The sequence below is a fragment of the Orcinus orca genome, chromosome X (genome assembly GCF_937001465.1).
Source record: "Orcinus orca chromosome X, mOrcOrc1.1, whole genome shotgun sequence".
Lineage (NCBI taxonomy): Eukaryota > Metazoa > Chordata > Mammalia > Artiodactyla > Delphinidae > Orcinus > Orcinus orca.
In genome coordinates, this window is record NC_064580.1 from 74888463 (window position 1) to 74903284 (window position 14822).

General features: G+C 33.8%; 1 protein-coding gene across 3 annotated transcripts in view; it reads right to left on the bottom strand.

Annotated features, from left to right (window-relative positions):
- Positions 1 to 14822, bottom strand: part of POF1B (POF1B actin binding protein) — a 102890-nt gene that overhangs the window by 29847 nt on the left and 58221 nt on the right. For all 3 annotated transcript variants that reach the window (XM_033411549.2, XM_049705109.1, XM_033411548.2), the window contains 5 exons: positions 13189 to 13319; positions 8546 to 8573; positions 7293 to 7367; positions 1484 to 1576; positions 540 to 653 (listed from right to left, as the gene is read on the bottom strand). In XM_033411549.2, coding sequence (XP_033267440.1) covers positions 540 to 653; positions 1484 to 1576; positions 7293 to 7367; positions 8546 to 8573; positions 13189 to 13319 — 441 coding nt within the window. The remainder of the gene's footprint in view (positions 1 to 539; positions 654 to 1483; positions 1577 to 7292; positions 7368 to 8545; positions 8574 to 13188; positions 13320 to 14822) is intronic.

The window sequence follows — 14822 nt, forward strand, 5'->3', positions numbered from 1 at the left end:
GTAACCTGCCTTTTAGTAGGCACCAAAATGACCATATGCCTGATTATGTGACAAATGAAAACTCAGCCAAATTTGGGACTGTCATGGGAATGAATTTTAAGAATGGACTGGCCTCAGAGACTCATTACGATTTCCTAAGAATCCTCTCTGCTCAGGTATCTGGAGAAATCTTCTAGAGTTCATTCATTCAGTTATTCATTGCACAAACATGTGTTAAGATCTACAAAAACTTTTTTTATTGACACATTAGTAGATTAAATGAACGAGTGAACTTAGATTTTCAATATTTATACAATTTTTGTCACCCAACAAAACAGATAATTGTGGATAGTATATACTTTATATCTAAAATACTTGGGGTTATCTATTTTTCTGAGAGGGCTTCAGTATTTGGAAATACCTAAAGCCACTCAATTCCCATATGAACAAATTCTTCCATCATATTTAATTTTCTGGATTATATCTCATAACTCCAATGTGCTAGTAATTGTGCATATGAAAAACTATCAAATTTATTATCAAAGAAAATGTCAACTTACCTGCTGCTGGCGATTATTTGCTCTCACTGATGCTAAGAGTTCTTCATACTCTTTTATTTGAGTTTCTTTGAATGCCAAGTCTTTCTCAAGTCTTATCTTGTCATTTTCCAGTGACTAGAAGCAAAATTATTTATGACTCAGAATTACAGAATCCTGTCAACAGTTATGTAATACAAAGACCTGTTTACATTGGAAGGTTTAAATAAGCACTTGTTTCATTTGTAATTGTTTAATAAAACGGAATTCTTAAAAGTTAATCAAACTATGGGATACAAAGGATTGAAAATTTAAAAACCTGCATCAATGGACATTTTGATGAATTGACTAATTGTAAGTACAATGAAGCAGAACCTTTTGAATTATTTTAATGTTTTTCTTCAATCTACAAAGACCCTTGTTAATCCCAGCAGGTGGTGAATTTTCAAATTAAGAGTCTAAATGTGTTCATCAGAACCCAGAAACAAGAAAGCCCACTCCAAAGTCCCCAAGGAGTTATTCATTGTATGGAAAGTATTCTGAATGTATCTAGCTGATGTCATGAAGAGCACCAATTAAAATAGAAAATGTTAAGTTCTTAGAGAAAGAAGTTTTCAAGTATTCAAATAAATTCAAAGTATGCTTTATTATTACAGAAAAGGGGAAAGTATGAATCAGAGTCAGATTATTGTAATTTTACAAACTACTCCCTGGTTTTATGCATTAAATTACCTTAGCGGTAAACTAAGTAGTAAGTGTTCACCCAACTTTCATTTTCACATTGGATAATTCTTTACTCCTCTCTCCCAACCCCAATTAACTATTTCAGGAAAATAACTATATCTGGGTGAGCACAATGTTGTTGTGTTGTATTAAATTTTAGAAAGGTATACTGAATGCTTTGATTTCTATGTTATGAAGCTAGGATCTAGAAAAGATTTGGAAAGAAAAATCAAAATAAATGTTACTGTCAAGTCATTCTGAAGATTTCCAAGCTCCTCCCGTATGTTGCTGAATGTGGACAGCACTAGCCGGAGTGATTTATCAGACATACCCCTCATCTGGAGGAAGAAAATTATTGATGGTTTATTTTTACTAGCATTTAAAAATAGGCAGTATAAGTAATAATAATCTTATTTTTTCTATTCCTACAAGCAAACTTATTAACAGTTTCATTTTTGATATGGCAATATTAGAATAGTGATGCAGGGCATTTGGTCAATAACATGCATTAGTAATCCAAGCAATATCCCTGAAGAGTACCTGAAGAGATCATAGCTATGCTATTAAAACAAGGGTCTCTTATTTTTTCCATGATAAAGTATCATCTTTCTCATGACAGAAATGTATCATCAAATTCTTAAATTTACTTTTCTTCTCTATTTAAAGATTAGAAAAGATGAGACAGTCAACCTTCAAGTAATAAATTGCATCTCCCTAAGTGTGTTGTCAAATGCATAGATTTTGCCTGAGTTGAGAAGAATCTAATACAAATTAAGTTTAACCTTGAAGTATAGAAATGTCTCAAAATTTAAAGAGGGAGAAAAACCCTTTAACTAGATTAAACTCATTTCTTCAAAGAAAAGTGGTTTTGAAAACAGGCAACTTCTGTTTCTGAAAAGATGGAGCAGAAATACTTTTCTCTATTTTTCCTGCTAAGTCTAACTAAAACCCCTGCACTTTATGTATAAAACAAACATAAAAAGACTCTGAAAGTTAAAAAAGAAGAATGAAGTCTGGTTGAGAACATTGGGAGCTAAGGAATAATACGGAAGTGATTTCCTGGGTTTTCTTTTTGCTTCATATATGAGTGGTATTGGGCAAACCAATAACAAAGAAACACCAGTGGATACAGACAACAAAAGTCCCTAGAAAAGCCTGCTCTTTCTACCCAAAGTACCATGAAAAGGGCAGCCTAGCAAGGCAGATAGCATTTAGATAATAACCAGTCTACTCCAGCCAAACACCACAGAAAAAACCTGCAACTCTATTCTACGCCCACCCAAACCATCAAAAGCCAAGAAGGGAACGTAGACTCTCTATCTCAACCTCCCTGCTTGGGTGATGTCAGAGAATTCTTAGTGAAGTGTCAAGACTTTCATCATTGCCCAACAGAAATGAGGCCACTCACATTGCAGTGTCAGTAAAGGCCAACAAGGGAACAGTAACACAACACACCTCCCCATCCAAACCAGGGTGTTTTCAGTGGAAGCCTAGTAGAGAGCCACACTTCCTACACCTGCCAAGGAAGAACAAAGAGCTACTCCCCCAACCTGTGTCAACAGAGGCAGAATGGGGAACCTGGACTTCCACCCCCACATGGCAGTAACAAGTCATGCCCCTACTTCCCCTGTTGCTCAGTATCAGAGGAGGTCTGCTAAAACAGAAGATGTGAATAAGATCCAAAGTCAGAAAACAGTACCCAAAATGTCCAGGTTTCAATTTTAAAAAAGTCACTTATTCTAAGAACCAGGAAATCTCAACTTGGTAAGAAAAAAGGGTTAATACATGCCAACATCAAGATATCAGAAAAGTTAGAATTATCTGATAAGGATTTTAAGGCAGCCATTTTAAAAAGGTTTCAAAGTGACTAAATGTCCATCAACAGAGGAATGGATAAAGAAGATGTGGCACATATATACAATGGAATATTAGTCATAAAAAGGAACAAAATAGTGCCATTTGCAGAGACGTGGATGGATCTAGAAACAGTCATACAGAGTGAAGTAAGTCAAAAAGAGAAAAACAAATATCACATAATATCACTTATATGTGGAATCTAGAAAAATGGTAGAGAAGAACTTATTTGCAAAGTAGAAATAGAGTCACAGATGTAGAGAACAAACTTATGGTTACCAAGAGGGGAAGGGAGGGGTGGGATGAACTGAGAGATTGGGACTGACATAAATACACTACTATGTGTAAAATAGATAACGAATGAGAGCCTACTGTGTAGCACAGGGAACTCTACTCAGTGCTCTGTGGTGACCTAAATGGGAAGGAAATCTAAAAAAGAAGGGATATATGTGTATGTAAGACTGATTCACTTTGCTGTACAGCAAGAAACTAACACAACATTGTAAAGCAATGATACTCTAATAAAAATTAATTTAAAAAACACACCAAATTAAAAAAAGTTTCAACAAGAAATTGCAAAGATTTAAAACAAATAAAAAATAGAAAGTCTCAGCAACAAAACAGAAAATCTCAGAAAACAAACAGAAGCTATAAAGAGTAACTAAATGAAAATTTTAGAACTGAAAACTCAATAATTAAAAAGCAAAACAAAAACAAAAACCTCAGTGGATGGACTAAAAAGCAGAAAGGAAAGCATAGAGCAAAGAATCAGTGAACTTGAAGACAGAACAATAGAAAATACTGAGTTCTGAACATCAGAGAGAAAATAGGTTGGAAGAAAATTGAACAGAGCCTCAGTGTCCAGTGGGAGTATGACATATATCTAACATTCATGTCATCAGAATCCTAGAAGGAAAAAAGAAAGAGGGGGGAGCTGAAAAAGTATATGAAGAAATAATGGCTGTAAACTTCCCCAAATTAGCAAAAAAAATACACAGATTTAAGAAGTTGAGCAAACCCTAAACAGGATAGACCCAAAGAAATCCATGCCTGGACATATGAGGCAAACTTCTTAAAACTGAAGATAAATTTAAAATCTTAAAAGCAGCAAAAGAAACCTTAACTATTGGGAATAGCAATTCAAATGACAGCCGATTTCTCATGAAAAATCATAGAGGCCAGAAGGAAGTGGCATACATTTTTAAAGTGATGAATGAAAAGAATTGTCAACTACAAATTCTGTATGCAATGAAAACAACCTTTAGGAATGAAGGGAAAATCACATTTTCAGAGGAAAAGAAAAAGAATTTTTCACTAGCAGACCTACCCTTAAAAAAATGGCTGAAGGAAGTTCTCTGAAGAAAAAGAAAATGATAAAAGAAGAAATTTGGAATATCAAGAAGGAAGAAGTAACACAATAAGCAAAAATATAGGTAAATACAGTAGGCTTTCCTTCTCCTTTTGAATTTTCTAAATTATATTTGAAGATTGAAGCAAAATATATATATATATATAACACTGTGTGATGTGGCTCTCAATGCCTGTAGAGGAAATATTTTAAAAATTATAAATGTGGAGGTTAAAGAAAGATAAAAGAAGCAAAATTTTCTGCAGTTCACTGAAACTGATTAAATGTTGACACCAATACACGGGGATAAGTTATGGGTATATAATGTAATACTTAGAGCAACCCCTAAAAAAGCTATACTACGTGATACACTCAGAAGCACTAGAGGTAAATCAAAATGGAATTCTAAAACATATTCAAGTAATCCACATGAAAGCAAGACAAAGAAAACAGAAACAAAAAACAGAACAAACAGAAAACACAATGGCAGATCTAGCCCTAACATATCAATAATTACAACTTGGTCTAAATACACCAGTTAAAAGACAGATTGACAGAATGATAAGAAAAAACATGACCTCACTATGTGTTTTCTATAAGAAATTCATTTCAAAGATAATGAAAATTAAAATATACATAATGAAATTTAAAAGTTGGGAAAAAAGATATACCATGCAAACATTAATCAAAAGAAAGGAGTGCTATTGATATTAGATAAAAATAACTTCAGAGCAAAGAAAATTACCAGGAACACAGAGGGACAGTACATAATAAGAGTCAGTCCACCAAGAAGACATAGCAATCCTAAATGTTTATGCACCAGACAACAGAGCTACAAAATGTATCAAACAAAAACTGATAGAACTGAAAGGAGAAATAGACAAACCCATAGATATAACTGAAGACTTTTATACCCCTCTCTCGGCAACTGATAGTACTGCTTAGAAGAAAATGAGCAAGAATACATAATACAATAATTCAACAATACCATCAACCAAAGGATCTAATCAGCATTTATAGAATACTTCATCCAACAACAGATGCACATTCCTTTCATATACCCATGGAACATATACCAAAATAGATCATATCCTTGACTATCAAACTTAGCCATTTCAAAAAAATTAATCTCATATGGAGTATATTTTCTGCCCACAGTGGAATCAAACTAGAAATGAATAACAGAAAGACAATAGGAAAATCTCTAAACACTTAGAAAGTAAACAATACACTTCTAAATAATCCACCAGTCAAAGCAGAAGTCTAAAGGGAAATAAAAATATATAAAACTGAAAGAAAATGAAAATACATATCATAACTTGTGGGACACAACTAAAGCCATGCTGAGAGGATATTTATAGCACTAAATGCTTACATTAGAAAATAGAAAAGGTGTGAAATCAATAATCTAACTTTCTATATCAAGAAACTAGACAAAGAAGATCAAAATAAACCAAAAGCAAGCAAAGGAAGGAAATAATACAGACGAGAAAAAAAATCAATGGAAGTGTAAACAGGAAAACAATAGAGATCAATAAACTAAAATATAGTTCTTTGAAAAAAATCAATAAAATTGATAAACCTCCAACAAGACTGACAACAAAAAAAGAAAGAAGACACAAATCACTAGTGTCAGGAGTTAAATAGGGAAGAGTAATACAGACCCCACAGACATCAAAAGGATAATAAGGGAATACTGTGAATAGTTATGCACATATAAATTTGATAATTTAGTTGAAATTGACTACTTCCTTGAAAAACACAGATTACCACAACTCACCCAACACGAAACAGATCATTTGACTAGACCTGTAACTACTAAGGAATTGAATTTAGAATTTTTTTAAACTGCTGAAAAATATATATCCATGCCCAGATATTTTCACTGAAGGATTATACCAAATGTTTAACGAAGAGTTAACACTATGTCTATACATTTTCTTCCAGAAAACAGAAAAGGAAGAGACATTTACCAATTCATTTCATGATGCTAGATTATCCTGACACCAAAATCAAAGCAAATACAAGAAAACTACAGACTAATGTTTCTCAGGAACTTAGATGCAAACATTCTCAGAGTTTTTTGAGGAAATAGGCCTTGAATGCACTTTGGATGGACATCCTGCCACCAGAAATAATATCAAGGATGTATCCAAGATTCAGGTTCTGCAGAGCATATGTGTTCCCCATACCACTGTCTCTTTATAATACAGACTGTGTGCCACTAAAAATATTTCATTTAAGTTTCACAGATAAGATGTCAGGTCCAATATCTGGATGATCAACAAAGATTTGAGACCAAATATCAAACTTAGAAATTTTCCTCACTAGACAAAACTAGAGTATCTTTAGAATCCTTTCTTGCAAACACATGTACTCTTCATTTTAGCCTTATTTCTTTAGCACCTATCTTGATCTGTCTTGGTCTGTCTCTCCCTTCAGTGTAGGGGAATTTACTGCTGCAGTGGTCTCTAGCATTCCACAATTCAGGAAAATCAAGTCATTGGCCTTTCCATCTGCCAGGGGTAGGGTAGGGAGGTATAGAAAGTAGAATGGAGAAGAGGAGGGCAAATCCTATAAGTTAGAGTCAGGTTGTGCTACAGCAGTGAGGAGAGAATAAGGGCATTCCACAGCCCGGAATATTTCTATAATGATTTCCTGAATGCTAGTCATTCAATACTAGTGTTTGATAGTCTGACCAAACTATAATGCAACCCTTGTTTAATCAAAATGCAATCAACTCTTGTGAAATAGGAATTTTATTTGGGACTTTCTGTCCTTAATTAAAGGAAACATCCTGGGCTAGTGGTTTGTTAGTGTTGCCTTCACAGCCACTCTTGACCCCATCTCACCTGCAGAATATAGCGAATTTGCTGTTTTGTAAATTCTGACAATCCTTTAGGAATCAACGATTCAGTGTCTTCTGACTGTAAGAAAAGAGAGGCTTATCTTTCAACAGATACATTTTAGTGTTTTAATCAGAGGGTCAGCAGACTTTTGTAGAGAGGGACGTGTTTTTATGGATATCAGAAGATTACTTCACTTTCTGGGTAATAGTTGCCACAAACTTTACTTCTAGCATTATCAGTTCTTACTTTTTAAAAAAATCATTGTACTACATACACCATGGAAAGAACCCTGAATTACAGGAAGTTTAGGGGGAAGTTTGGGGCAATCAATCAGATGTCCCATTTCTATTTTTTAAAAAGAGCAACTTAAAAACAAAAGGGTAGTCACTTAAATCCCATTACCACTTTATTTCCATGTATTTTTTAACAACTGGAAGTTTAGTTGGGTGGTAGATATGACACTTTAAAGGCTGATTTTTTAAATAATGAAAATTTGAGTAAATAAAATAAAATTAAAGGTTTACTGAGAATTTACATAGAGCTGTGGTGACTTTTGAAAGATTATGATGTTGCCACAGCAACATTAAGAAGCTTCAACAAATTTTAAGTGAGAAGCTGAATTGAATTCAGTACTTCATAAAGACAATTTAGGGCTTACTGAATTATTGTAACAAATGCAGTACGTCAATACTTTGGAAATAAAGATGAAAATTAACATAAAAGAAGCCATTGTGATTGTTACTTTGAAATCAGTTCTTTCTCTATTTGATGACTTATTCCATTAAAAGTAACTATTACCAAAATGTATATACATAATATTTAGAATTGATACTTGAAAATATTTACTTCAAGTTGCTGGCTATTTGGCATGGGACATACAAGTTTTCGAAATACATTAAAACTAAATTTGCTATTTAATTAGTTAATGTAGATTTCAGTTTTGTAAAACAGAGTATGTAGTCAATGAACTTTTAAATGTTCTCATAAGCAAAGACAAGCTAAATCATAAGGTGACAGCTGATAAAACATTTTTTGTGTGAATGATTATTACTTTTACAATTATCACCTTTAAAGCCATTACAAAGATATAAATGGTTGTATCATTTTAAAGGCAAAAGGATCATTATTTCTTTCACTAACCTGTTTCCAGTCTAATAAAAATACCAAACTAAAAACAATATTATTAATGCAAGTATCTGCTTTGTTATCTGCTTTGTTATCAACTATATTTGATTTTCAACTCTTTTTGCACTTACCTCATCTGTAGACTCAAAGTCCTGTTTGCTGCAAGAATGAAAAAAAAAAACAGACAACCTTAGGAAAATATATACATTGATCATATATAAATGTTAGTGTTCTAAATATTTTACCTTACTTTTTGATATATAACATATCAAGTGAAATTTATAATCCTAATGAAAAATTTAAAGCTAACTAAAATGGCACTTGACAAAAATAAAGTTAATTTTCCTGGAATTAGCTAATCTATTAAAAATGAACAACATCCAAATAACAAGCCAATATAATATGCAGAATTACTACCATTCATTAACACCGGTTTATTTGTGACTAGATGTAGAAGTCTTCAGTTTGGCAAAAAATACTATCTGAGTGAACAAATAACAATAAGTCATTTTCTATTTCCACCTTATTTTTCTCCTTGTATTGCTCCCTTTTAATGCTGATTCCAGCTTCTCCCTACAGTGTCTTTAAGTTATTCATACCCTTTTAGTCAAAACCAAAACTTGTAAGACTTCGCAATCTACACTAGTCATTCAATCTACACTACAGTATGTATAGCAATGACAAAGCTTAAAAGGATATTGGAATGTTTACATAGGGACATAGCCTTAAGCAACATCACCAAAATTCTAGTGGGAAAGTAGAATTTCCAGCATCAAAATGAAGGTTTGTCCATGAGGGTTGGAAGGCCCTTTGTGAAGCCATGTTAGGTAGGCAAATGCTGCAAGCGAATTGTTAGTGGTTATACCAGTCCGGCACTGGCTCCTTTGGGGAATGGTGAAAGCTGGGAAGGATACAGTTCTAGCGTTGCCAGTGGCAACAGATAGGCCTTTATTTTTGCCTACTTGTTCCCCCTGCACTTCGTGGAAAAATTGGGTCCAAAATACATACGATGAACATACTTCTCAAACAAACAAACAAAAAACTGTACACATGTTCTGACAGCAAGACAAAGTATGTTAAAGTAAGACTATCTTAGGAAATCATAGATATATGACTGCCATATCGTCAGGTACAACAGAAACATATTTTAGAGATATAAGCTAGTACATTAGCTCCTACCTTTACCTTCTAAGTAAGTGCTTATGAGTAATATATTGCTTACAGAGATAAGTGGGTCACTCACTGTGCGAAACCTCTCACATGCATTTATAGAAATACACAAGCTAATGTGGAGAATGAGAACTGAAGATTTCATTTCCTGAGGCATGACTGCATATGTGCAATTGTCTGTATGTATGTATGTGGTATTTCCTGGGTTGCTCAAAATATAAATTTTGGGGAGGCCCTAGCGAAAAAAAATGAAGTATCTTCTACTTTTTTAGTGTGTTACTGAAGTAACTGCATGCATATATTGGAAGCTAAAAGAAGTTAAAATATGACTCACAATGCAGGTATAGTAGTCTTGCATTACTGTTAACTGGAATTATTATCACAATATTAATAGACCTTTTATGTTTAAAATCCCAATTCCAATGCCAACCTAGTACACATGTCCCTAGCCACTTACTTCTTTCTACAAATAAGAAAACAAAACAAAGAAACAAACAAGGAGCAGTCAACAGCACTTAATACTGGAATTTACAAATGTAACCAAAATGGTTTCATAAGACAACCTTTCTTAATTCTGACCTTCCAGTCTACTTATTGCTGAATTGCAATTTAGAAAGAGAAGAAAAGTGGAGACAAAGGGGTGGGAGAGAGAGAGAGAGTGGAAACAAAGAGAGCAGAGGCGGGAGGTGGAAAGACCATTGTGGATTATATCTCCATTCAGTACAAGGTGATGGTGACTATAATTACAGTGGGCAGAAAAAAAAAAGAGAGGCACTCACTATGTCATCTCACCTCCTAGGAAGGAAGGAATGTAATAAGGAAAAAAACAAAAGAAGAAATAAAAGGCGGGTGGAATGAAGAGAAAGAAACTGACAACCTTCTGACAAACAAAAACTCTTAAGCACCAAAATTTTATGAGACCCTCTCCACTCTGGAGTGTTTACTAATGTGGAGACCCCAGCTTTCTATTTTCTTTTTAGTATTTTTAGCTACTCTAGAAATTAAACTCAATGTTTTTCAGTGCTTAATTACACATTTAGGTCACCCATATACATTTATCAAAACCCTCAATGACAGGGAGTTATTTCAAAACCCCAGATTACATCTCTACCTGGTTGGTCATTATAAAACAATTTAACTTCCCTTGCTCAATTACTTTGTCTACTTCTAATTAGTATGAGACTAATACATTTGGAATATATTTAACTCTCATTCTATAAACCTTTATTGAGTAGCGACTTTGTCAAGGCCATGTGCTCTGAACTGGATTTCAGCAATCCAAACACAAATATTATCTTGTCCTGTACGTGACACAAACATAAGTGATCTAAGGCAAAATTTGAGCAATGTAAAATTGGTCTAAGTCCTCCAACGTTTTCAAATTTGATGATTCAAAAATTGATAATTTCTTTAATGTGTCTGCAATATGTTAAATAATTTAGAGACACATATCTAGTATGAAAGGTTAAGTGATTTGCCTAAGGTAAAAAGGTTCTCCCATAGGTTCTGGTCCCAGATTTGCCACTTTTGTGGCCTTAGGTCAGTGGTTCTCATACTTTAACATGTATCAGAATCCTCCAGAGGGCTTGCTGCTTGGCCTTACCCCAGAGTTTTTGATTCTACAGGTCTGTTTCCAGACCTGCATTTCACATGATGCTCCTGCTGCTTGTAAGTACATGTCTTAAATAAATCATTTATTGCTTATAACAAATCTATGAAATAAGCATTATTATAATCCCTATTTCACAGATGAAGAAACTGAGGTACAGAGAGGTTAAACAGGTTGCCTGATATTACACATCTAGTATGTAACAAAAGCTGGGACATGAACCCAGGGTATGAACCCTGCATCTACAATCAGGGTACTTAAGAATATATGTCTCTATATGCTCTTGATTTTACCATGTGATACTTTAACAGAAATATTCACAAGACATGATTAATACACAGAAGAGGAACATCTAGACAAAACAGTATCTAGAGAAGGCTTTGCAGAAAAGCTGAGTCATGGCTTATAGGTATAAGAGTACTCAAAACTGTTTGAATCCATCTCAAGCACTTAGTAGCTATGTGATCTTAATAACTTATTCTCTTTGGGTGTCCATTTGAAACTTTCTATGGTTACTGTACAAATTAGATAATATTCAAAAAACACTTAGCACAGTGTCTGGCACAATAGTGGACACTCAATACATAATAGAGTACTCAGAATGAGGGGAAAGATTTTAAGGTAGTGACATTATGCAAATGAATGAATGTGTGAAATAGTTGTTTGGATAAGGGGAGAGGATATTGATTAGTATAAAACACTGATGAAGGCCTAGCTGAAGATGGAAACCATGCGTTAATAATTACCATGCGCTTTTCTCTGTGCTCAACTGCATGGATGTAGCATAAAGAAGGCATTCATTCATTCATTCAACAAATATTTATTAAGTACCACACTAAATCAGTCACCACACTAGGCACCAAGGAAACCAGGGTAAATGAAACAGCCCTCGGGGGGTAGTGTCTGAATTCTAGAGGTAGTGGGCAGTGAGTACTGGATAGAGGAAAAAAAGAAAACAATAGATAAAGCAGAGAGCTAGACTGATCTAGAGTTGGGATTTTGCTAAGTGGCAGGGACAATATGATAAAGAGGCAAGGCAGTTGAGGGTGATGCTAAGAGAATGGTTGCAATCATGAATAAGAAAGCAAGAAAATTTGGGGAGGAGGGAGCTAATAAACAGAATTGTAATAAGCAGAGAGAAAAGAGAGAAGAGATTAAAGATCTCTGAGAAGTAGAAGAATCTAGTTGGTGAAGTTTATACTGACTTTCCTTTAACCTCCAGATTTTTCTGAGTTTATGGAGCTTTCCTAAATTTTGCCTGACAGATGACCACATATATGATGTGACTATGTAGTAGAAGGCAACTTTTGGAGTATAGCTTATGAAATTCATTTCATGACATAATGTGCTCTCATCTACACATGAATAGTTGATAAATTGTTTATGTTTATATATTTAAATAAGTATTATATATTATTATATAATATTATTGTATAATATACATATTTACATTAACTTATAAATAGATATTTGTATAATTTATATTTCATACATTATATGTAATATATAATATTAAAATAATACATGACATTTATAATAATACACAACCCTAAATGTATATTAAACTCTGGTCTTCATATGTTGAGCACACATCAATGGAAGATAAACAGTAGTGTGTTGGCAATGGGACTGTATCTTATATCATCAGTGTAATATCTTAAAACAAGTCATCGTATGCCACACATTTTTGGAGCTCCTTGTCTAAGTGGTTGCATTTTTCATCAAAGTATGTTAGAAAAGAAGATCCACGTAATTCTTTACTGACCCCAAAATAGCTGGTAAGATATCTTCAATGATTTTCATTAAGTACATTAACTCTTAAAATGAGATATTTCCTCAGATCTGCTCATACAGTTGCCTGTTTCCCCATTAAAAGTACTCAAGTTTTGCTGTAAACCTAAAATTGCTCTAAAAAATAAAGTCTATTAAAAAATACCAGGGTATTGTAAAATGTTTGAAAGCTACAACGCCAAGCAAATGATATATTTACAGTACCTTCCTCCAATTCTCTGCAAATGTTCTAATAAGCAGTGATATAGATTTGTATTTTTACGGCATAGATCAGCAAGCAACTCTCCAAAATACTTGGGGTCCAATTTTTCAGGGCCATCATCCTGAATTATCACCTGAAGAAAATATCAATCACAATTATAAACAATATTAAGTTCACAGATATTTTGCTGTGAAATGAAAAAAGTGAAATAACCTATTAATACAAGTAACTCATCACAAAGTCATCACATAAATGAAGCCACTAAATTTTCTTTGTAGCTGATGTATACATTTTTCAATATGGGAGGAATTTAAAGGAAAAGCAACATTGTAATGGCATTTTCAGTTTCATTTCACTCAAGCCTAAGTGATCTAATGAATGCAAACCTTGAATAATTTACATAAAAATTCTTGAATATAGATGCTTAAATGAAAAGTAAAACAAGTAAATCAAAATCTCTGAGTTGCTCATTATCATCACATGGCTTATCCATCTGTCAGTGTCATTCCACTGATCCTCAGGTTATCTCATTGCTATAGCTAGCCAGGTAGATAACGCCTTCCTGCCTCACCTCTCTATATGTGTTCCTTCCAAAACCATTAACTTTCCCAAGTAGAAAAGGGCATTTCTTTAGCCAAGGACATTCAAGTACTGAGCTCCCTGTTAGAATCTGCACACAAGTAATTTGATACACTTAGTATTTTGCCTATTTTTCTCTCTTAGCCAATTATAATGCCCTCATAACGCTGTGAAAACCATGGAGTTTTTTTTTTTCCTTCCAGTTTAATTTGACAGAGTAATTTTATAGTTTCAAATTATCTTAAAGTATTTATTCCTTTTTTTATTTTTGCACAAATATTCTCCTGTCATTGCACTGTACACTAGTTAACATGTTGGGTATACAATTCTTTGCCCACATTAGTAATTTGTGCCATTACTAAAACTCTTGCTCTTGTGATTTCAGTGTGGCACCCAAATAAAGAGTCACAGAGTCCAGGACGGGGAACAATTTGCATCAGCCTCGTGTCTGTGTTCATAGATAAAAAGAGGTGTTAAAAGTTACCAAAGGAAAAAAAAATAGTTACCAAAGGGAGGTGATTTTATTTTGAGAAATGATAACAATAACTAATATTTATTTAGCTCTTACTATGTGCCAGCCATTGTGCTATGAACTTGACATAAAGATTAAATGAGGTAATGTTCTCTTGTAACCACTACACAATATTGCCTCCCAGAAGATCTCTTGTGTTTGTTTTCTCAGCAACTTAGGAATTACACTGCCCCTAACTGCATTATTTTGGAGGTTAGCTGGGCTAGGAGTTGAAACAGTCAAGAGTTTGATTTTCTTATTGTGAAACCATGCAAAATATGGCTGAAATTCAGTTAATAAATTTTAATCAGTTAGAGAAAAGGTGAGAGCATTAAAATTGAAGAATGGGTTCTTTTGACCAAACAGCCATCAAGGTAGAATAGCAAGAAACAAAATTTCACTCCTTTGTATATATATTCCTCCTTAGTTGTATACAGTCCACAAGTTACAGTAACATTTGAGTAACACAGTAAAAACCAAAACCCACTTGGGTTCAAAAGTGTGGAGGGGAGAGGACAGACAGAAATCAGATTCTCTTCTGCTGTT